This window comes from Sphaerodactylus townsendi, linkage group LG04 (genome assembly GCF_021028975.2).
Source record: "Sphaerodactylus townsendi isolate TG3544 linkage group LG04, MPM_Stown_v2.3, whole genome shotgun sequence".
NCBI lineage: Eukaryota > Metazoa > Chordata > Lepidosauria > Squamata > Sphaerodactylidae > Sphaerodactylus > Sphaerodactylus townsendi.
Window position 1 is genome coordinate 141,576,163 of NC_059428.1, and position 23,676 is coordinate 141,599,838.

Sequence of the window (23,676 nt, forward strand, 5' to 3'; positions counted from 1 at the left end):
GCATCAGAGGCATATCTAGGCACACTGGAGCCCGGGGACAAAACCTAAGTTTGGCGCCCCACACCCCGCACCCCCACCCCTGCCCGGCATAGGTGGCCACCCTCCTTCACGACAACCAAACAATGATTTTTTGCACCAGCTCACAAAACACCTTCAACCCCAACAAAACATACATGGCTCTCTCCCCACTACTTTCCTGATTGTGTCCTCAAACAGCTCCAAACCAGTGCAAGGGGAATTAACTTTTAAGCATCTAAATCTCTCACAAGTCACCCCCCATCTGAAGGTTTACCAAACAAAGGTCAGCATCATCTTCAGTTCTGCTGCTGCTTCTGGGCTCCCTGCTCAGCTGGCCTTTTCCTGTGCCTGCCGGCGCCTGGCTGACGGGGAGAAGGTTTCTGATTAATGCCACACTTAATTTAAAGCAAATAAGGCACGCTGGGTCAGAGGGAGGGGAGGCGGAGCTCCCCAGTCCTGCTCCTGGGAGCCCAGTGGGATTTCTCCCCCACCCCCTGGACACACCAGGCCACGGTACAGTGGGCAGGGCTACGACAGGCACTGGGAGCAGTCCACTGCTTCAGTATAGGGGGATGTTTTGGTACCCCCCATGTGACCTCAATCGGTGCACCCGGGGACAAGGGGTGCACCCCATGTCCCTAGGCAAATACGCCAGTGCACTGCATTGTTCTGATTTAAAACTATTTTATTTATACTCTGCTTTTTCTCCCCAAAGCTGCTCTCCATTCGGTCCTCCCAGCGCGTCACCGGTTCAAGGTCACCCAGCCAGCTTCCGTGACAGGTTGGGGGATTCGAATCCAGCTCTCCCAGATGCTAGTCTAACCACTACACCTCTCTCAATTGATCTTATACAATATACGTTTATATTGGTCACAGGGAACCTTCAAAGAGTCCCTCCATTCCACATGCTATTGAGCAAATTTTTTTAAAATATCTGGCAGCCCTCAGCCTGAGTTCCCAGCACCTCTTACTTAGTCAAATTGACCCCTGATTTCTGCAAGATTGTTGTGCCGTGTCCCTTTGGCCGTGACATTTAGAGCTTCCAATTGCACATTGGGAAATGCTGTGAACATTTGAGAACAAAACCTGTGGAGAGAAGGGTCTGTGGAAGGGAGAAGGTTTGGTTTTTATAGCCAATTTTCTCTAGGGTAAGGAGTCACAAAGGAGCTAACAATCATTCCCCCGCCCACATACACACACACAACAAACACCTTGTGAAGCCAGTGGGGCTGAGAGAGCTCGGAGAGGACTAGGACTGGCCCAAGATCACCCGACCGGCTTCGTGTGGAGGAAGGAGGAATCGAACCTGGGTCTTTAGATTAGAGTCCGCAGCTCACGTGGAGGAGTGGGTAACCAAAGCTGCTGCTCTTAACCACTACATCATGCTGGCTGTTGGCAAAAGATATAATCCAAGGGAGAAGGGCAACGAGGATGATTGAAGAATTGGAGCACCTTCCTTATGAGGAGAGGCTGCAGCATTTGGGACTCTTTAGTTTGGAGAGGAGACGTCTGAGGGGGGATATGATTGAAGTCTATAAAATTATGCATGGGGTAGAAAATGTTGACAGAGAGACATTTTTCTCTCTTTCTCACAATACTAGAACCAGGGGGCAACCATTGAAAATGCTGGGGAAAAGAATTAGGACTAATAAAAGGAAACACTTCTTCACGCAACGTGTGATTGGTGTTTGGAATATGCTGCCACAGGAGGTGGTGATGGCCACTAACCTGGATAGCTTTAAAAAGGGCTTGGACAGATTTATGGAGGAGAAGTCGATCTATGGCTACCAATCTGGATCCTCCTTGATCTGAGGTTGCAAATGCCTTAGCAGACCAGGTGCTCAGGAGGAGCAGCAGCAGCAGCAGACCATTGCTTTCACATCCTGCATGTGAGCTCCCAAAGGCATCTGGTGGGCCACTGCGAGTAGCAGAGTTCTGGACTAGATGGACTCTGGTCTGATCCAGCAGGCTAGTTCTTATGTTCTTATGAGGCCATACAGCCATAGGGTTAGGTGTGCAAACATTCATGACAAGGTCCCTCCTGGTGCTCAGCAATGCCACCCCCTCTGCATCAGCAAGGTGTGCAATGAGAACAGACAGAACGCGGTTCGTAATCTCCCCGACCTTGAAGCTTGCAGGTCACACAACTCACCTATTATCCTACTAGAATAGGCTGAAAAAGCATGGCCCGGGAAAGCAGGGGGAAATGAAAACGAGCGGTTAGCTAAACAATTTGGGATTGCAGAAATCACATCCCGTCGGGAGTCATGGCAAGAACTGGAAAACTGAATAGGTCTTGACAGCTGGGTTGGAGATTGGGGGGGGGGGGAGGGCTGGATCCTGGGAAGGATGGGGTTTGGGGAGGGGAGGGCCCATCAGGTTATAATGCCACAGAGCCCACTCTCCAAAGCACCCATTTTTCTCAGGAAGTTGACCTTCGACATGCAGTAGTCAGTTGAGATTGCGGGAGATCGCCCTTCAGATTGGCACCTCTCGCAGCTTGGCTACAGGTTATGGGCCCCGTAGGTTGTTTCAACGCTCCTAGATTAACCAACAGTGCATCTCTAAAAAGAGCCAATGAGTCTCCCGTGGGTGATCTGGGTACAAGCTGGTGAGGCAAACCTCTTCCTTGGCATTGCAGCAAACTCTGCGATGACATCACTCGGCCCGTTTGCTCATCACGGCTATTAAAACGTCCCCCTTCTTGGTCAGGAGCAGCGGTTCATCGCCTCTGATCCTCCGCCAAATCAGCCGGGCTCCTCCTGTGTTTTGCAAGCTTAAGATAATGGGCCATCGCTCCTTCCGCAGGGCACCCATGGCAGGGGGAAGTTCTGGAAGCTGCTGGCGTCTGCCTCCTGCTCCTGGTGATGCAACCAAGGCCTGCTCAGATTGGAAGCTTGTAAAGTTTTCTCAGATGCAGTACATCCACCAAGGCACCTTCCTAAAGAAACCGTCTGGTCGAGAAAGGCAGAACCCTGTGGTTTTGGAATTTCCTACACCGAGCGTCTTGCCACACCCTGGACTGCTCAATAACAAGACTCTGGTTCCAGTTGATTTCTTTATTATGAAACAGCATCATGGAATCACGGAATCATAGAGTTGGAAGAGACCCCAAGGGCCATCAATTCCAACCACCTGCAATGAGCATTTAGACTTCGATTGCCAGAACGAAGCATAGCCAATATTGCAAGCTCCATTATACCCCACGTCACCTCTCAGGTAAATCTGAGCTGTTCAGAAGAGGTTTCTGGTCACCTGGGCAAAGGAGGACCCAGCCTGCTGATTGGGACAGCCAATTCTTCCAGTTTTCAGTTCATAGTTCAATAAAGTTTATAGTCCTCATGATTGTAACGTAAGCAACAATCTATCCCAGGCAGAGATCGCTAACATTCCTAATCGAACGTCCTGTAACATTTTCCCCCCTGAATGAATGCAAAAAGTTGAAACGTACTATTAAACGTATTATTAAACGCACACAAACATCAGAGGGTGGTTCTGTCTTTTATACACTGCTCCCCGCCCCAATTTTCCTGTCGTCCTTACCCAATGCTACCCTTAAGCAAAATAAGCGTAGAAAAATACATTCACGCAGAGCAAAAGAATGGCGTTGACGGAACAGACTCGAGACCAGAAGAGAGATGGCGCACGGTCCTCGAAGGTCTTCCCAGCGGGGATTTCTGATTTGACAACTGGGGGGCTCCATGTCTGTCCTTCTCGGGACTCTGTCTCAGAAGAAAAAAAGAAGGTAGCACATGAGGGAGACCTTTTAAAAGACAATCATTGTGGAGCGTAGATCTATCTAGTTACTGCGATAGCTAACTGGCGCTTCCAGGTACAGGAGTAGTCTATTTCCATAGCTCTTGCTGAGGTCAAACCATAAAATGTCATACTCCAACTCAGATGAATTTGAGAAGACACTGTTGGAAACAGGATGCTGGACTAAATGGAGCTTTGGCCTAGTCTGATATATGATATGATGCTATTCGTCATGTATGCATTGCCTTTAGAGAGAAGCAGTGGCGTAGTGTTTTTGTTTTCCTGAGCTCTCTCAGCCCCACCTACTTCACAGGGTGTTTGTTGTGAGCGGGGAAGGGCAAGGAGTTTTTGTAAGCCCCTTTGAGTCTCCTTGCAGGAGAGAAAGGGGGGATATAAATCCAAACTCTTCTTTATTCACAACAGGGACCTGAACCAGCTTAAAGTATTCTCTGCGTCTCCATCTTATCTTCACAACAACCTCGAAAGGTAGGCAGAGAGTATGGAACTGGGCCAGCGGCATCCAGAGAGAGTTTCCTTGGCACAGTGAAGACTCTATGGCGGACCTCTGAGATTCTTGTACGATGCTCTAAATCCATCACTGGCCACCATGCTCCCAATTCTTTAATGCTTAGGGCTGGCCACCCCAGGTAAGTGGGATTAAGGGTTTAATCGGACAAGCCACTTCCAGAGATTCTGAATTCCCTTGACATCTTTTATTTCTTATACTTCTTCACATTTCTGCTTTTACGGTAGCTTGGAGCTCTGTGACGCAGACCTTCTTCGTGTGATCGTGTGGGCGGGGCAGACACAAGCTAGACCCCGTGTATTTGGCACAGCATCCTAATCACCCTAAGACCCACAGGGCTCCAAAGAGCAGAAGAAGTGTTAGTCTCTGGGCAAAATCTACCTCCATATTCCAAGGGGCAGCCATCGGAGACCTGCCCCAGCATGCACAGTTCCTGCCCCCGGGAGTGACTGTCACTTCCATTAAATTATTCAGCCTACCCTCTTCCGCTGTCCTGGAGAAGCCATTCTTGGGTAGTGATTCGGGCGCTGAAGGGGAAGGAGAAGATGGGCATCGCTCTGAACGAAGCGTCCACCAGGTCATGTTTTCGATCTGCAGAAAAGGAAGAACCTTATCTATGGTTTTGCCAGAGAGTTTCTGGTATTCCTAGAGCAACCCTATGTCACTTCCCAGGATTCCCCACAAGTGGCATTGTGGCGCACACGATACCATGTCCCTGTGCCCGAAACTTCTGTAGATGGCATAGCATCGCATGGCAAATTTAGTGGGTTGCCCGCTTCCTGGTGGGTTAACCATCCAAACAAGTGCCTGTATGGCTAATGGTACAATCGTACGAACACCTCCAATATTCAATAAACACTTAAAGTTTAAACAGTTAGAAATAAGCTTTTATACTGTGTTAAACTTAACAACGTAAACAATATGTACACAGGCCTATAACTGTGTGATAATTCACGCAAAGATTCCTAAATCAAATAGTCCCTCGACGAAAGGCTCACGGAACAAACTGACAAGAACAATAGGCACATGGGCCGGCATTCCCTGGTTGCTGAATGACTTCGTGAAACCTTCACGGTGGCCCGTTATCCTGTGCAATATTAAGAAATAATGATGAAGAAATAATTATTGTCAAAACATATTTCAGAAACAATATACTAACATTACAAAGTGAGGGGAATGAAACCTACTTGTAATCTTTGGTTTAGGAATCTTTGTGTAAATTATCTTTGTGTAAATTATTATTTGGGATTATCCCTCAGAAATCTAGCCCTGCTATATACCTGGAACATCTTGTTAATTACAATTGCAGATGGGTCATGACTAGAGCAAGGTGTAACTCTTTTCCGTCAGTACATCTTCAAGGTCGCTTCTCTAATATCCCACAAAATGAGCGTTGCTGTCGTTTTTGTCCTAATACAACTGATTCACTTTCTCATATTCTGCTTCACTGTCCAAAATACAACAACATCACAACTGATTTGAGAACTGTATTACCAACAGGATTTATGCTCCTTTCTGATAAGATAAAAATGGCTGAGCTTCAAAATAACTCTAATGCTGAAATCTCTGAAGCTGTTGCTACATTTTTACTCTGTGTACTGCAAGTTGTGCAATAATGATCTTTTTATTGTATTTGGAATTCATGACACACTCCAGTTTTATGCCTAATAAAGGTTTTGGATTTGGATTTGGTTTAAATTATCGCGCATGAATAAGCCAGCGCGTACATATTGTTTATGTTAAGTACAACACAGTCTAAAAAGCTTATTTCTCATTGTTTTAGTGTTTATTGAATATTAGAAATACTGGTACAAAAGGCCATACAGGTGCTTGTTTGGATTGCTGACCTTTGAGCAATCTATCCCACTTTCATTATGGTTGATTCACCTCCAGGTGGGGCTTGGAGTTGATATGCAGAGACCAGCAATGGCAAACCACCTCTGTCTCTTATCTTGGCCTGTATGACCTAGGCTATCCTGATGTTGTCAGATCTCAGAAAGTAAGCCGGGCTAGTACTTGAATGGGTTAGCACTTGAATGGGAAACCCCCAGAGGAGTCAAGAGTTGCTATGCAGAGGCAGGCAATGGCAAACCACCTCTGTCTCTTATCTTGGCCTGAATGACCTAGGCTATCCTGATGTTGTCAGATCTCAGAAGGTAAGCCGGGCTAGTACTTGAATGGGTTAGCACTTGGATGGGAAACCCCCAGAGAAGTCAAGAGTTGCTATGCAGAGGCAGGCAATGGCAAACCATCTCTGTCTCTTATCTTGGCCTGAATGACCTAGGCTATCCTGATGTTGTCAGATCTCAGAAGGTAAGCCGGGCTAGTACTTGAATGGGTTAGCACTTGGATGGGAAACCCCCAGAGAAGCCGAAGAGCTGCTATGCAGAGGGTGTGCTCTGCAAAACCATCTCTGTCTCTTATCTTGGCCTGAATGACCTAGGCTATCCTGATGTTGTCAGATCTCAGAAGGTAAGCCGGGCTAGTACTTGAATGGGTTAGCACTTGGATGGGAAACCCCCAGAGAAGTCAAGAGTTGCTATGCAGAGGCAGGCAATGGCAAACTACCTCTGTCTCTTGCCTTGACCTGGATGGCCCAGGTTATCCTGACATTGTCAGATCTCAGAAACTAAGAAGGGTCTACCCTGGCTTGTACTTGCTGGGATGGAAACCTAGAGAAGTCAAGAGTTGCTATGCAGAGGCAGGTAAATGGCAGCAAACTACTCCTGTCTTTTGCCTTTATCCTGATTCCCGAGAATGGGAGACCACCAGAGAAGTCAAGAGGCAGAGGCAGACAATGGCAAACCACCTCATGCCTTGAAAACCCTACAGGGGTCATGATAGGTTGTGACTTGATGGCACTTTCTACCATCAGTTGGCTTGCTGCAACCACTACACCACTCTGATTCTGTAAGGACTCTGTATCCAAGGCCATCAAATTCCCCTATTGAGAGCCAGCATAGTATAGTGGTTAGAGCAGGTGGACTCTGATCTGGAGAACTGAGTTTGACTCCCCTCTCCTCCACATGTGCGGCCTGGAGGCTGGTAGCTCTTCTACTTTCTCTGGTTTTTGTGGGGTCTCAAGTGCTTCAAAGCTCAGCTCAAGCTCTGGCTTTCCTTGATCACCTGGGACTTGGTTGGAGGTCCGGTCAGCAAACTGATTCCGACCACCACGACGGCAGACACCAGGCACAGCAGGGCGGCAAAGTGAAGGTAGTGGACGTCTTTCACGAGGAACGGGCGGTCGTCTGGGGTGCCGCAGCGAGGTTTGGGGTGCGCGAAGTCCAAGGCCATCCGGGTCACGCCCACCACCATCCCCACCATCAGGCCCCAGAAAGCCCCCTGAAGAGAGAGAAGTTGAGACACACTGAAGAAAATACTTCTTTAGAGGATGACTGATTGAAATGTGGAATTGCCTGCCAAAGGGTGCAGTAATGGGCACAGGTTTAGACACCTTTCAAAGGGGGCTAGAGGCAGACCTGCGGAGGACAGGGTCCATCAGTGGCTACTAGTGGCGAACTTCCATGTTCAGAGGCAGTCAACCAGGAGGCACCTTCATGTCCTGTTGTTGACCTTCCAGAGGAATTGGTTGGTCTCTGTGTGAGACTGGATGATGGATGAGTGATGGCGAACCTTTTCGAGACCGAGTGCCCAAATTGCAACCCAAAACCCACTTATTTATCGCAAAGTGCCAACCCGGCTATTTAACCTGAATTCTGAGGTTTTAGCTTAGAAAAAACGGTTGGCTCCGAGGAGTGCGTTACTTGGGAGTAAGCTTGGTGGTAGTCGGTGGCTTTGCTTTGAAGCAACTGTGCAACTCTTCCAACGGGTGAATCACGACCCTAGGAGGGTTTACTCAGAAGCAAGCCCCTTTGCCAGCAACCGAGATTACTCCCAGGTAAAGGATCGCGCTTTAGTTCTTCGCATGAAAATCAGTGGGGTTTAACAGCGCTTAACAGGGTTACCTATACTGCTTCTCCAAAACTAGGTCTTAGGATTAATGCTAATAATCGAGCCCAGCGGCCCAGGCCAGCCTAGATGTGTGTGTGTGGGGGGGGGGGGGACTCTGTTTGCGCATGCCCACAGAGAGGGCTCTGCCACCTCTGGCACCCGTGCCATAGGTTCGCCACCACTGGACTAGATCAACCCTCACTGGTCTGATCCAGCAAGGCTTTGAGTGTCCCCTCTGTCAGCCCCCCTGCAGTGTAGGCCACCTTGGCCTAGTAGGGGCTCGGCTATCCTTTTGGATCAAACAAGGCATGACTCTGGCTTCTGTTCATAAGCTCTTTACTTTGGTCAGACATTCCCTTTTATCTTTCTCAGGAGGTTTCCTCCCTTCTAGGGGATCCCTGCTCCAGCCTCCTAGTAGCTGGTGAGCTGTCACTCGTGCCCTGTTGGCCAAGGACTGACTCTTCAGCTTTCCTGGCCCTCCTTCTAGATTGCAGCCTGGCTGGGGCTGTGCCAGCATCATTCTCTAAGGCTGCAGTGGGCTAATTGCAATTTGGCTAGGGCTGTGCTATCTGCCCCCTTTCCCTGGCTCTTGTTGCCCAGGGTCTCCTGCCATTTCTCTGAAGTTTCTCCCAGCTCCTGGCTTCCTTGGAGGTCCCTGCTCCTGTTGATAAACCCAAGGGTGGGGCTGCCGATTGCAGGGTGTTCCAGGATCCCTGGGTGGGTGTCTGTGACAAGGATAAAGGTGGAACAGGCTGACTGGTGCAGGGAGGCAGCCCTGTTCCTGGACAAAGGCTCTTCTGAGGTTCTTATCAGAGGAAGGCCTCGATCTCTATGCCCTGCTGTTGGTCCTCCAGAAGAACTGGTTGGCCATGGGTGTGATCCAGCTGGGGTCTTCTGATGTTATTCATGAGACTGATATAAACCTGGAGATCTCACTGTAATTCCTCAATAAACTGACTTTGCTGACAAGAGGCGGCAAGAGTGGAGAAGACCCCCGTTTCCCCTCTAATGCCTTTTTCCTGAACCTAATTAACCCCTTAGAGTAGACCATTTGGAATGAGCTGGGCCAGCTTCATTCGTGCCTTCTACAGATCGGCTGCCACCACCTGTGAAGTGCCACTGGACCTCTTGTTTTATCTTGCTACAATAAGCTACCAGTAATATGGCTACCCGTTCTGACATTTCAGAAGGATCACAGGTCAGACTGAGAATATGTGAACGCAGGTTTAGAAACACCTCTCCGAATGGTCAGAAAGGGTCTTGGTGCTGAGGAAGTGGTGTAGTGGTTAAGAGTAGGTGTACTCTAATCTGGAGGAACCAGGTTTGATTCCGTGCTCTGCCGCCTGAGCTGTGGAGGCTTATCTGGGGAATTCAGATTAGCCTGTGCACTCCGGCACACGCCAGCTGGGTGACCTTGGGCTAGTCACAGTTCTTCTGAGCTCTCTCAGCCCCACCTATCTCACAGGGTGTTTGTTGTGAGGGGAGAAGCAAAAGGAGATTGTCAGCCCCTTTGAATCTCCTTACAGGAGAGAAAGGGGGGATATAAATCCAACCTTCTTCTTCATACTCAGGACTCCAAAGATCTGTTCTGAGAGAATAGACGTGATCCCCAACTTGGCGCCCATGGGTGCCCACCAAATGTTTTTAGAAAATGGGTGGGGCCAGGTGGGGCTCTTGCCCATAAGGGCTTCTGATTTGCTATGCAGATCAAAACAATATGGCAACTGTCGCATTGGCTGTTCTGTTTTCTCTCACAGTTCTTTTCCAGTGCATTTTTAATTAACCCCTCTGAATATGGTTCCGCCTCTTCTGGCAGCCATTTTGTGGCTGGTTCTGCCTCCCATGGCAGCCATTTTGGGGTTGCGCTCACCACCCTGTGTCAGAATTCAAAAGGTGCCCCCTGGCTCAGAAAGGTTGTGGACCTTGGGATAGATGACGCTAGTCGGAAATGTAGTATGCCTCACATGTTCCCTTTTGGAATGTTTTTAATTTCTAGAAGCCAAGCGTTCGCAGCCAATGTGCCACAATCGGAAAGCACCGATTCACGCAAGGTTTATGTTGGGATGAACGTGGTTAGCCTTAAAGGCGCCACTTCATTGCTTGGCTACAAACAGACTACCCTTTCCAAGTTCTTTACTTAATGAGAGTCAGGTAACCTTGTCTGACTTGTAACATCTGCTGTGGATGAACGCTCCAATACATCTGATGAAGTGAGTCCAGGAATAAATTTTTGGCATGCCTTAAGGCACTACTGGACTGCGTTTTAATTGGACTATGGTCGCACAAAAACGACAACTTTGTTAACTGCTATTCTGCCCTTTTTATATATATATTAAATAAACCGCTTGTTCTCCCCTCTGCGACAGAAAATGGGTAGCCAGAAGAAATGTTCGGTTCAAGTTGAGTCCCAACCCACGAAGAGTCAGCACAAATATATATATGCAAAATGAAGGGTGCAGGGGGAAATAAAAACACAAGAAGGTGGGAATCTGAGGGCCCTTCCGCACATGCAGAATAATGCATTTTCAATGCACTTTGCAGCTGGATTTTACTGTGTGGAATACCAAAATACACTTGCAAACAATTGTGGAAGTGGATTGAAAGCGTATTATTCTGCATGTGCGGAAGGGGTCTTGGGCCTGCTGTCTATTCTATTGTACACAACTTGCTATGAGTAAGATCTTACTATGACACTGGGGCACATTACCTGAAGGACTACCTATTCCCATATAAACCTGCCCGTTCACTGAGATCATCCCAAGAAGGGCCCATCCCACCTGTAAGGGACCCAGGAGAGCACCCAGAATTTGGAATGCTTTTCCTACGGAAGGCTCCTTCCACGCTCTCTTTCTGACATCAGGTGATGACATTTTTATTTCAAACAGCTTCTAACATCTAGATTTTAGCAAGCAGTGATTCAGATTTTATAGGTGTATTTTGTTGTAGCCTTGATTTCTTTGAAGATATGGTATGACTGTATTATATTTTATGGTGTTGCACTGGGTTTTATTGTTGTATGATGGCATTTTATTGTATTGTGTAAGCTGCCTTGAATGCGGCTTTGGAAAGACAGGGTGTAAACACTTTAAATTTATAAACAAGTGTGATTTTTTTTTGGCGTCAATGTTAATATTTATGCTTCGCTGCAATTCTGTCGTTTAGCATTCTAGGCGTCAAATAAAACTAAACTTGATTTTCTCCGTTCAGGTGAGAACCACCTAACAACATGCAGAGTGGCTCGATTTTGTACGCTGCTGCCTAAATACGGGAAAAACTAGGAGGCCTCTTGATACTATGAATAAAGGTTTTTAAGAAAAGCACTTTGCTAACCGTTTTAGCAGATTTTCATTGAAAACTCTTGATTATTAATCAGCGGTGTATAAATAAATTTATTTTGCTTGTTCCCAGCTCATGCAGGGATTTTTAGCCAATCCTTTTTGGTACATATACTGATCCCAAAGGAGGTATGTTTTCCTGAGACATCGTTTTAAACTTGACTAGCTGTTCTGATCTGGCCATCGACCATAACAATAACTTTGATCTGATTTGATCCTAGGTGGTTCCAGACGTCTACAGCCCTAATCCAGTGGCTTTGTTTGCGGAAAGTCCCGTCTAATGATTCACTCTGCGTAATCGGCCTTGAATCTCAGCGAGAAAGGCATAAATATTGTAAATAAATAAATACATTTGAATTTTCCCCCAAGTGCTTAAATCGTGGGTCCGCTCAGGTAGCCAGTAGGCAGAAGTGGCCCAATAGAGATATGGTGTGTGGTCCCACAACAGGGCTAACCTGTGATGCTACCTGGATATATAACCAGGTAGCATCACAGGGCTTCAGGGTGGCTAAGGGTGATTCCCCACTGCAGAGTCTACCTAGGTTCGATCCGGTTCCTTTAACTTGGAGCAACAGCAACAGAATTCAACTCAGTTCCATCTTGTACCGAGCTAAGAGGGTGGGATCATCTGTGGAACCACTTTCGCTCCTCGTTTCTGATTGGCTCACGTTTTACGGCAGGAAACGTGAGCATGTGTATTTTTTTTAGTTTTTATACGTTGCAGCTACGTAGAATTGGCACCAAAACGCAGATACGTCAGTTCAAGGTATAGAAGACCATAGAAGGATTTTCAAAGCTTCAAAAACACAACAAAGTATAAAATAAATAAAATAAAACAAAATAATACAATTTAAAAAGCGCTTTTATCGCCATGACTCTTCAGTTGTGCGCATGCTCAAAACACACATCTTGATTGGCTGAAGGGGGAGTCATGTGATCGCATCATCGTAGCTTCAACAATAACAGCAGTTTTTTTTAAAGCGCGCTTTTCACCGCCGTGACTCTCCTGTTCTGCACATGCCCAAAACACATATCTTGATTGGCTGAACAGGAGAGTCGCCCCTGACGATTCCCCACTGTATCTTACAACTGAGTTCAACCTAGTTTTGGGGGAAAAGCTGTACTTCATAACTGGAATCAGAAATTCCTGTTCTGAGGGGGCCAGAACTGAAATGAAACCAGGTCCAACTCAGCGACAGTGGGGAGTTGCTGTGACGAATCTAGGTAGAAACTAGGTCGACTCTGCCAGTGGGGAATCACTCTAAGTGGGCTAACCTGTGATGCTACCTGGATATATAGCCAGGTAACATCACAGGGCTACAGGGCAGCCAGGTGGGCTAACGTGTGATGCTACCTGGAGTTAAATTATCTAGCTTAAATTATCTGAATCAGTCTCAGTTATCCAACCCCAGTCTGGGGAATGTCAAAAAAACCAGAATGCTGCTGTTTGCCAGCTGGGCCCCCACACTGGGTTTACCTGCTCGTTGGCCCGCTTCCAGAAAACTGCCAGCAGGAAGACGGCTGTGACAGGCGGCGCGAGGTAGCTGGTAACGGACTGGATGTAGATGTACAGTTGGCCGCTGTTGGAGTTCTGCAGGATTGGAATCCAGACCACACTCACAACCACCAAGAAGACTGTGACTATCCTACAAGGGCCAGTGCAAGATGCAGAAGTGTTTTAGGAACAAAATTCAGACCATTTGCAAACAATGCCGATAACTGCCCAGCAAAATGCAGCTTGGCTCATTTGCTTGAGTTTGTCAACTGTACCCTGAGAGATACATCATAGGTAGCAGGGTTCTCTGTGCTGATAAGAAAGTTTGCCTAATTGGATCAGTAGGCGCTTGAATATGATCCAGCCTCAGTTGGTCACTCCTTGCTTACCTTCGCTGGTTAGCAGTCTTGTTTACAGAGTGTTGGTTTGGAGTTAAAGTTCCAAACTACCCAAAGGGCTGTTCCTCTCCCACAGGAACCTACCTGACCCATTAAGGTAATTCTGGAAAACCTGCATATGCTGCCAGAAGAACCTGGCCATCAGGGAAGGGTTATACACAGGTCTGCGGCGTATCCCTTCGCCTGGCACTGGTCTTCGATGTTTATCATGCGCCTGGCATGAAAGCTGTTATCTATCTTGGCTTCTAATTACACGATTGGTTAATCAGCACTCCTGAGGTTTTTTTTAATCTGATGATAGTTATATGCTTTGTTTTTCAGCACTATAATGACGACACATCCACACATAAACAGGTTGCAAAAAAAAACACTCCAAAAAAGTTCTCAGCCAGATGGAGAGCTGCAGTTGAGAAGTGGGAACAGTGGTGGGATTCAGCCGGTTCGCACCACTTCGGCAGAACCGGTTGTTAAAATGGTGCTTGTAAACAACCGGTTGTTAAATTATTTAAATCCCACCACCGAAACCGGTTGTTAAATTATTTGAATCCCACCACTGGGTGGAATCGTCGTGCTTCAGACAAATCCAACCAATCCATCCATCAGGAAGTTACACGCTAATTTTGCTGAAAGAAACAAGAACCACACAAGAGGAAGTGATGTCAACTTGCCTTGTCGCAGGGCCCTTCCTGTCTGGAAAGGAAGGATTCGGTTATTTTCCCCGCATGGCTCTCATGATTGAAATTAGACCTCCTAGATTGCTTTTAAACCCAGTAAAGGGGGGGGGGAGAGACAGGTAAAAGAAAAAGACAGGCAACCCTTCTTTTTCTCCTCCCCCTGGGCTCAAACCAACCCAGGGGCTGACTTTCAGTAAGCAAACAGCACAGGGGAGAAAGATCTTTTTCAAAAATTAAAAATCTCTCCAGAGCCGTCACCCCAACAAATGTGTTATAAGGTCTGTTCTCCATCACAACATTTCGTTCGGCCCTAAAGGGATTCATGGGGACAGCAGGTAAAAACCCAAGCCTATTCTCCAGACGGTAGCACGCTCGCACATTTATTGGGATCTCAAATCCAGCTAAGCAGGTATCGCTGCCACTTCCAAAGTTTATGTAACGCCCGAAAAGATGTGTCGCGGGAAGAGTCTTGGCTTACACACCCCACCGTTGGGGGAGTTGTAAAGGGGAGTACCCTGTCCAAACACTTCTGACATTTTAAACCATACACCATGCAGTAACACACTGGGCCTACGGAAGCTTTGTAGAAATAGTCTAGAAAAACAAGCACTTCGCAGCTCCTGTTGTGCGGATCAGACAAGATTTTTTCCCTGCCGCATCTGTCGGGAAGCACGTCCATCTGCCGCGCATTAGGAATCTGCCCTCAGTCTCCGCCCAAGGGAAAGCAGAGAAGGATATACCAAGTTTACAAAACCTCCCAACAAATTGCGTCGGGTTGTGCCGCCACGGCATGCACTCTTAATCCGCACCTTGAACATCGCTTGGAACGGACCCAAGGGCACAACACACCGAGGTGATTTCCCAATTTTCTGGGGAAAGGATTAAGATGTAAAACGCGTTTCTGCGGGCCGAACTCGCTCGACACTTGACTCCTGAGTGATGCAAGCAGACCTGGTAGCCGATGGGGCAAATGATCCATAAACCCGGGACAGACGACTTAATACTCTCCCACTGTAGGCCACTAAGAATTTCTGGGAAGGCACCGTCCAAGGAGAAGGCCGTCACCCACACTGAATCTAACGTCCTCCGAAAGAACACTTGAACAACGTCGCAGCATCAACAACAGGGCGGAGGGAAAGTGAACAAGAAGAAACAGGTTGAGGCATGCCTGTTTGATAACTATTTATTTACACCCCGGGCCAAGCCCAATCTGTTTAATTAAATAAAAGAACCCCCTGGTTCTCTTTAATCTTCCTAGGGAGGACAATTTTAGCAAACCAAGTTCTTGTGACTATTTTATTTCCTTTCTCAGTCTGAAAGGCCTGTTGTAACGTTGCACGAGAAGATCGCCGCTCGCCCGGGAAATGACAGCGTGATTTCTCTTTCGACGCGAAGAACAGAAACGGCTGGAATTATGCTGCGGGGCTGAATCCCAGCCAGAAGGAACAGCAAAGGCGGCAGCCGAGTATGACCGTGGCTATACTAGAGAAGTGGGTAGTTTCAAAGCACTGTGCATTTAGGAGCAATGGGCCCTTGTGGGGCACTCCGGTCTGAAAGCTGGGGCATGATAGCAGCCGTGAACAGGACGTATTGGACTGTGACCGGACTGTCACTGACTCCCTTTTCCCCATTCCCCAATCTGCAGAGTGGTTTACAACTGTTTCTTAAACATCGGGGAGGCGTGTAGGTGTGTGTTTTCGGGGAGGATAAATATGCAAAGGAGTAATTGTGCCAATTCATCTACCTAATGCATGCTGGGAGGGGAAGCTGGGAAGACTGATCCAAAATTTGACATGCTGGAATGCACATTTGGGTTGCAAATTGTGGCTCTCACAAAGGGGGAGGGATGAGGAAACTGCCGCGCTGGCTCTTAAAACCTTACATCTGTCTTGGCTTTAGATGCTTTAATCTTTCTCGGAAGGAATAAAACCAGATCAGCCATAAAGGCAAAAAAAGGGCACTACCTAGCCAGGGTCACCAATGCTGGCCTGGAAACATGGTGACTCTTTGGAAGCAGTGCCTGAGGAGGGACAGATTTCCTGAGGAATTTCAACCAGAATCTATGGCATACCATAGAGCAGGGTTTCCCAGCACGGCGTCCTTCCGGGCAGCTGACATGTTTTCAGAAAGCGCATGGGGCCAGATGGGATTATTGGCCATTGGAGCTCTGATTGGCAGTGCAGATTTTTCAAAAGCGCTGCTTTGGTAGCCCCTGCCTCTACAACACAACGGTCTTCAGGGCATGGCCAGGTTTGGTGAAGTTTGGTTCAGGGGGGCCAAAGTTATGGACCCTCAAAGGTGTAGCCCCCATCTTCTATTAGCTCCCATTGGAAACAATGGAGGATGGGGGCACCCCCTTTGGGAGTCCATAACTTTGGACCCCCTGAACCAAACCTCACCAAACCTGGGTAGCATCATCAGGAGAGTCCCCAAAACAATCCCTGAAAGTTTGGTGCTGCTAGCCCAAACAATGCGCCCCCTGCAGGCCAAAAACCAAAAAAAGCACTAAAAATTTTTTTTAAACCCACAAATGGAGGGGCGGAGCTTCGGACATGAATGGGGGGGTTCAAACCCGAGAACCCCCCCCCCTTACCTACGTCCATGGCATGGCCACAGGTACGACGCAGCGGCCATTTTGTGGCTGGCTCTGACTCCTGCGGCAGCCATTCTATGGCAGCCATTGCGCGGCTGTGCCCATCATGCTGTGTCCAAATTTTAAGGATGCTCACAGGCTGCGATACACTTTCCCCTTCAAAGCTGCCATTTCATCCAGGTCTCACCTGGGGACTGGCAACCATCAGCCCTGCATTAACCATTCAACTAAATGAGCTTGTGCTCCCGGCCTCAAGTAAAAAGGGCCCCATAGAGGGTTTTCCCCCTCCTTATCTCTGCTAGGTATTAAAGCAGGTTAATTTTGAAGATACGATCAAAGACTTTGCAATGTAAATAATGCAGGCGAAAACTTTTTTGTAGCATAAATAAAGTTATCAGTCAGCAACAGTCACCATTATTTCGCATCTTGGATTCGGGTGAGTTAAAATGCCACGTATCTTCCAGGCCAGAAAGTAATGGAATAATAGAAGTTTTGTTTCAAATAATAGCAAATCATGTATTTGTTTCACATAATAACATTTGTTCATTAGAATTTATATTTAGGGCTTATTATAAATGGGGTTTACTATTGTTTTAATGTTGAATTACATATACAGTATAGGGGAGTACCATAATCTTTTCCGTGCTTAGGGTGTCTAAAGGTCTTAAGCACCTATCTTACTTGGGCAGGTGTTTGGCAGAGAAAAAGAGCAGCGCCCCACACTGACAGATCAAAAAGGCAATTTAGCAACACTTTGCCAGGTGGATGAAAAAAGGGGGGAAAGTCTCACAAAACACCAGTCGGTGTAAATAGCCTTGGACAGTGGTGGGATCCAAAAATTTTAGTAACAGGTTCCCATGGGGGTGGGATTCAAACTGTGGCGTAGCACCAATGGGGCTGGGCGGGGCGGGGCCGGGCAATCCGGGGGCGGGGCATTCCTGGGCAGGGCTGTGGCAAGGACGCAGCCGCTGCACCGGTCCTTGGGTGGGAAACGAATACACACAGGAACAGGCTGCCACGCACGCCGGTGCACCTCCTGCTAGACTGCTTCAAGTACTGCGTGCTACTGCTGAGAGGAGGGGCGTAACTAAGGCAAAAATGACGTGGCAAAATCACCAATTAGTAACCCCCTCTTGGCACACACAAATAATTAGTAACCTACTCTCGGGAACCTGTGAGAACCTGCTGGATCCCACCTCTGGCCTTGGAGATAAAATAGCTTATCAGTTGCTGGCTTCAAAGAGGGTTTGAACGGTCCCATCAGAAGTTGAAAGGACTTTCACAGTACCACCAAACAGTTAAAACTCTTTAACATTAAGGGTATTGATTCATATATATATATTTGCCAAATAAGTTCCCTCTGTACTGCAAATGCTCCCCCCCCCCCCACCCCCGATGATGTGATGTTCTGGTTAGGGTCCCGTAAGCTACCAACGGCCAGTTTCCCCAACCCTGTTCTCACTGCAGTCATTTCCTCCCCCACCATTCTCGGAGGCTTTTTGTTTTTAAAAATTAACAACAGAGCACCACTATATCGGTGTATCATTGCAACAATATGTGTAACAGGTTCTTGGAATTCCCAGTGTTCGTTTTTCATTACAAAGTCTTAATCTCCTTTCCTTGTGGAGATATAAGGGCAACTGTGCAGCTCTGCCACTGAAGATGCTAGAGACGTACTTTTATTTTTAAATGGAAGCTGGGAATTCAGAGACCCTTTTACACCTATTGTTATAACATCATGTTGGCACGGTCTAGTATTGATGGTTTTTTAATAAAATGGAAAGATTTCTGTGGACTGGGGTGGGCGGAGGCTGCTGAGGAATTGGGAAAGAACTGGGACGGGGAAATGGTGGTTAGTTTTTAAAAGAACTGGTAGTTTCCTTATAGATATATCACCACGATAGGGTTGCCAGTTCTGGGCTGGGAAACACCTGGAGATTTGGGAGTGGGGCTTGAGGTGGGAGGAGTTTGGGGAGAGGAGGGACTTCAATGGGGTATAATGTCTTAGAGTCCATTTTCCAAAGCGAAAGTAGAGTCCACCTTTTTCACGGTGTTTTAATATTTTGAGGATGGATTGTTGATTTCAGTAACTTGGATGTTTTCCGGCTAAAGGCTAGAACATTTGACAGACAACCTTAGAAATAAAACTGCATCTTCATTCATCACACTGGAGGAGGAGGAGGAGGAGAAGGAGAAGGAAAAGGAAAAGGAGGAGAAGGAGAAGAGTTAGGGCGTTTCCCCACTTGCCATGACCCCCCTATGCCACATGCTGCTCTCAGCGCGCATCATTTCTGGCGCGCGCGCGGGCTTCCCCACAACCCCCCGCTCTGCGCAAGGTCATCAAAAGGCGCCGTTTGGAAGAGTGCCAGGAATGACGCGCGCTGAGGGGGCATGACAGCGGCAGCGTCGGGGCGGCTGCGTTGTCACCACCCCTGTAGTGGGGAGTGCCGGGGAACCCTGCGCTACTTCCATACAGTAGCGCGCAGCTACTGGTAAGTGGGAAAACACCCTTAGATTTATATCCCCCCTTTCTCTCCTGTAAGGAGACTCGAGGTGGCTTACAAGCTCCTTTCCCTTCCTCTCCCCATAACAGACACCTGGTGAGGCAGCTGGGGTTGAGAGAGTTCTGAGAGAACTGCGACTAGCCCAAGGTCACCCAGCAGGAATGTAGGAGTGTGGAAACACATCTGGTTCACCAGATAAGCCTCTGCCACTCAGGTGGAGGAGTAGGGAATCCAACCCGGCTCTCCAGATTAGAATCCACCTGCTCTTAACCACTACACCGTGCTGTCTCTCAACCATGTTGTCTCAGTAGGGTGCCAACCTCCAGGTGGTGGCTGGAGATCTCCTGGGATTGCACCTGATGCCCTCATGATGGAGATTAGTTCAACTTTGGGAAACAGCCACTTTGTAAGGTGGACTCTCTGGCATTACACTCGCTGTCACGTGTCCGCTCTCCAACCCCTGTCCTTCTCAGTCTTCACCCCCAAAATCTCCAGGTATTTCCCAACCTGGAGTTGGCAACCTGTCACGATCTGTCCAGTTCTGGCCAATCCTGCCATGTCTCCCCAGTGGGACGAGGGATCCTCCCTCCCTCCCTGGGACAGCTAGCTCTTCTTCATTTCCTGGTTTCATTTTCCAGGCACAGTCAAATCTGCTTGTTAGACACTGCCAGCTTTTCCGCACTGAGGAGTGTGGGTTGTTTTCACCTAGTGAAGACTGGGCTGTTTCCTTCCTGTGAGACTGGAGGGGTACCATTCCTCCCATGGAAACTGTTACCATGGGGGTGGTGTTATGTGAGGTGGTATATGCTTTGGTGCCAAATTTTAGGTGTGACAATATAAGAATAAGGTCCCTTCCACACATGCAGAAGAATGCACTTTCAATCCACTTTCACAACTGTTTGAAAGTGGATTTTGCTTTTCCGCACAGTAAAATCCAGCTGCAAAGTGGATTGAAAGTGGATTGGAAGTGCATTATGCTGCATGTGCGAAAGGAGTCTGATTAAATGCTGTTTCCTGAAACTGTTTTTCAATAAAAGAAATCATCTGAACAGTGTAGGGGCACAACCCTTTGTCTCAGCATAATGCCTTGCCTACCAAAATATCTGGGGCCAGCTGTGGTAGAAACTATCGAGCTCAGCTATTGTTCGGCCTGTCTTCCTGCGGTTCCTTCCAACACGCGGTCTCCCCTTGGGTGATTACAGGCATCCTCCCTACTGCTGGCTCATCTGACACTCTTCAGGTGAGTCACCCATTCACCCATTTCTAAAATATCTCGTCCTTGTCTGCAGCGCTTAATCATGATGAATGTTACGCAATCGATATCCAAAGAGGAAACGAAACATCCCCTTTTTCTCTCTTGTTAGAAGACTCAAAGAGTTTACACTCTCCTTTTCCTTCTCCCCTCACAACAAACACCCTGTGAGGCGGGTGGGGCTGAGAGAGCTCAGAAGAACTGTGACTAGCCCAAGGTCACCCAGCTGGCATGTGCTGGAGTGCACAAGCTAATCTAGTTCACCAGATAAACTTCCACAGCTCAAGTGGCAGAGCAGGGAATCAAACCCAGTTCTCCAGATTAGAGTGCACCTGCTCTTAACCACTACGCCACTGCTGCTCAGGCGAGCAAACCACAGAAAATAACTTTATAAAATGACTGCATTTTGCTTCCGTTTGCTTTTCCTCCATTCTACCTACCTACCTACCTACCTACCTACCTACCTACCTACCTACCTACCTACCTACCTACCTACCTACCTACCTACCTGTGTACTTATTTCCCACCCTCTGGCCTATCAGGGGGACAGAGGGGGCAGATGACCCAGGCACCATTCGCCTGGGTCATGGGGGTGCATGTTTGCCCCCCAACCCCAGCTCTTGCCTGAACCCATCACTAACCTCCTGCCGCTAAACTTGCCACGCCAGCAACCCCGCCCCAACAAACCTTTTTCTCCTCTGCATGGCACTGGGGTTAATCCCACCCCCAGTGTGTTGCCAGCTGGCACCGCTTGGGAGAAGGAAAAGATTTGTGGGGAGAGGGGGTCTGGGGGAGTGGTGTCGGCAGTGGCGGGAATTTGGGGCCTGGGGAAGTTTGGGGTTTGGCAGTAGGCTAGGTGTACTGCCCAGGGCAAGCCCTAGGTGCTGTTTTGTAGCGATACGCCACTGTTTCCACTCATCACTATTACCCCGTTTGTTGCTTTAGACAAATGCTATCCACACAACCCCATTATTCGTGCTGATCCATCCCAGGTTAATCTGGGCCAGACAGAGAGAAAAGCCCCCTTCTTTTGCGACATATATATTTCCAGCGCAGTGAGCTTCTGAGCATGTTTAAAGTTTCTTTTGCCTGAAGTGAACAAAGGTACTTTTAAAAACTTAAGACAAAGTTGTGATAAAGTCTGGACGATTATGCACGGCAAAGTTCCTGCAACCTCAATGAGAATTGGCCAGGGAGTCTTTGTTTTGGGTCATATTTAGCATTATTACAGTGGGCAGTGGGGTAGGCATTACCCAAATGCATAGAAGAAGAAGAAGAAGAAGAAGAAGAAGAAGAAGAAGAAGAAGAAGAAGAAGAAGAAGAAGAAGAAGAAGAAGAAGAAGAAGAAGAAGAAGAAGAAGAAGAAGAAGAAGAAGAAGAAGAAGAAGAAGAAGAAGAATTTTCAAAAATTCAATAGGAAAGCAATTAAAAGCATCACTATGGATATTTAAATATGCAGCCAAGCAGCTATCCAACAGACATCAGAAGCCAGGTAAGAATTTAAACTGGCCCCACCTATTTTCTAAAAGCATTTTGCTGGCATAGGAAAGATATCCACAGTGCCACAGTGCTTAAGGTTTTCTTTCTGTAAACAGAATGAATATGGTTTGTTACAAGAAGAAGAAGAGGAGGAGGAGGAGGAGTTTAGATTTATACCCCACTTCTCCCTCCTGTAAGGAGTCTCAAGGTGGCTTACAAGCTCATTTTCTCTTCCTCTCTCCACAACAGACATCTTGTGAGGTAGATGGGGCTGAGAAAGTTCCCAAGAACTGTGACTAGCCCCAGGTCACCCAGCAGGAATGTAGGAGTTTGGAAACACATCTGGTTCACCAGATAAGCCTCTGCCACTTAGGTGGAGGAGTGGGGAATCAAACCCGGTTCTCCAGATTAGAATCCACCTTCTCTTAACCACTACACCACGCTGGCTCTTGCAACACCACCATATTGTTGAATGCAAACTACATCTGAATGTTACAGTTACCCCCCTTCCCATATTACAGTGAACATCGATTCATGTGTACATCCGTTCGCAAGAAAAAGTTTACCTGCAATCACTTTACATATGGAACTGCAGACTGGTACCTGGACAAAAGTGTGGTTTGTGTCACAAATTGTGCACGGGTTAAATGTAACCCGAGAATTACTCGATGCACATACAAAGAACAACCATACACAGATTGTACACACATTCACTGTAACTTGCAAACGGGCCTCACGAATCAGCGACTGACCAAAATGAGAAATTTCACTTCCGGATCCGCACAAAGAGAGAAACGCACACAGGGGCGTGTCGACAGCTTGCGCCCAAATCAGGGTCTTACTCCAGTGTGACCCACTGTCTGAACTGAGCCACAAAGGGTGTTAGCTCTCTTTTGCCCTGTTGTGTCAAATTCCATCCTCAAGCAGTAACTGATAGGCTTCACTTTCGCCTGACCATTTGAATGCTCCCATTACGCCGCTTGGCACTTCTCCTCCCAATGTTAAGTAGCGAGGAGTCAACCCATTCCACAGACAGTTAAGTAAGAAGGAACAGAAGGCGTTTCCCCACGTACCTTTGCTGCCCTTTGCTGCGCGTGACTATCAGCGCGCGTCATCTCTGGCGTGCGCCCGGGCATCCCCATGCGAGGTCATCAAAAGGCGCTGTTTTGAGGAGTGCCGGGGATGCCGCACGCTGAGGGGGCACGAGAGCGCCAGCGTCAGGGCAGCTGCGTTGTCGCCGCCCCTGTAGTGGGGAGTGCCAGGGGACCCCGCGCTACTTGAGAGTAGCGCGGGGCTTAAGGTGAGTGGGGAAAGGGCCAAGGTCAGCTCATGGCCACAAACTGCAAGCACAAGGCTGGGAATCCATTTCCATCCTCCGAATTCACCTTGCATTTCTAATGCAACCCCCAAGAAGAGGGGAAGAAGAATATCCGAGCCACTACGTCTGTTTATATGCACAATGGGAGTCCGGCTGCTGAAACAGTCTGGGTGTGCTTGAGGGTTCACTGACTCACAACGTTGGGCAAGTCCTGAAGAATCAGGTCAGTTGGGAGGGTAGCAAGTGACATTCAATTGCAGAGTGGTGTCTGGCCTGGTGAGTCTTCCTCTCTCTCCCCTGAGCAAACCGACCGTCCCCGTGCCCCCAAACAGATAGGACGAATAGAAACAATTAAGAAAGGCGGTTCCTGCCTCGCT

At 47.9% G+C, this 23,676-nt stretch overlaps 1 protein-coding gene across 1 annotated transcript in view; it reads right to left on the minus strand.

The window, feature by feature from the left end:
- Window positions 1–3,108: 3,108 nt before the first annotated feature.
- SLC5A10 (solute carrier family 5 member 10) overlaps window positions 3,109–23,676 on the minus strand; it is a 132,244-nt gene continuing 111,676 nt past the window's right edge. The window contains exons 12-15 of the mRNA XM_048494819.1: window positions 13,064–13,232; window positions 7,427–7,642; window positions 4,864–4,891; window positions 3,109–3,707 (exon numbers count right to left, since the gene is read on the minus strand). Coding sequence (XP_048350776.1) covers window positions 3,574–3,707; window positions 4,864–4,891; window positions 7,427–7,642; window positions 13,064–13,232 — 547 coding nt within the window. The 3' untranslated portion in view covers window positions 3,109–3,573. The remainder of the gene's footprint in view (window positions 3,708–4,863; window positions 4,892–7,426; window positions 7,643–13,063; window positions 13,233–23,676) is intronic.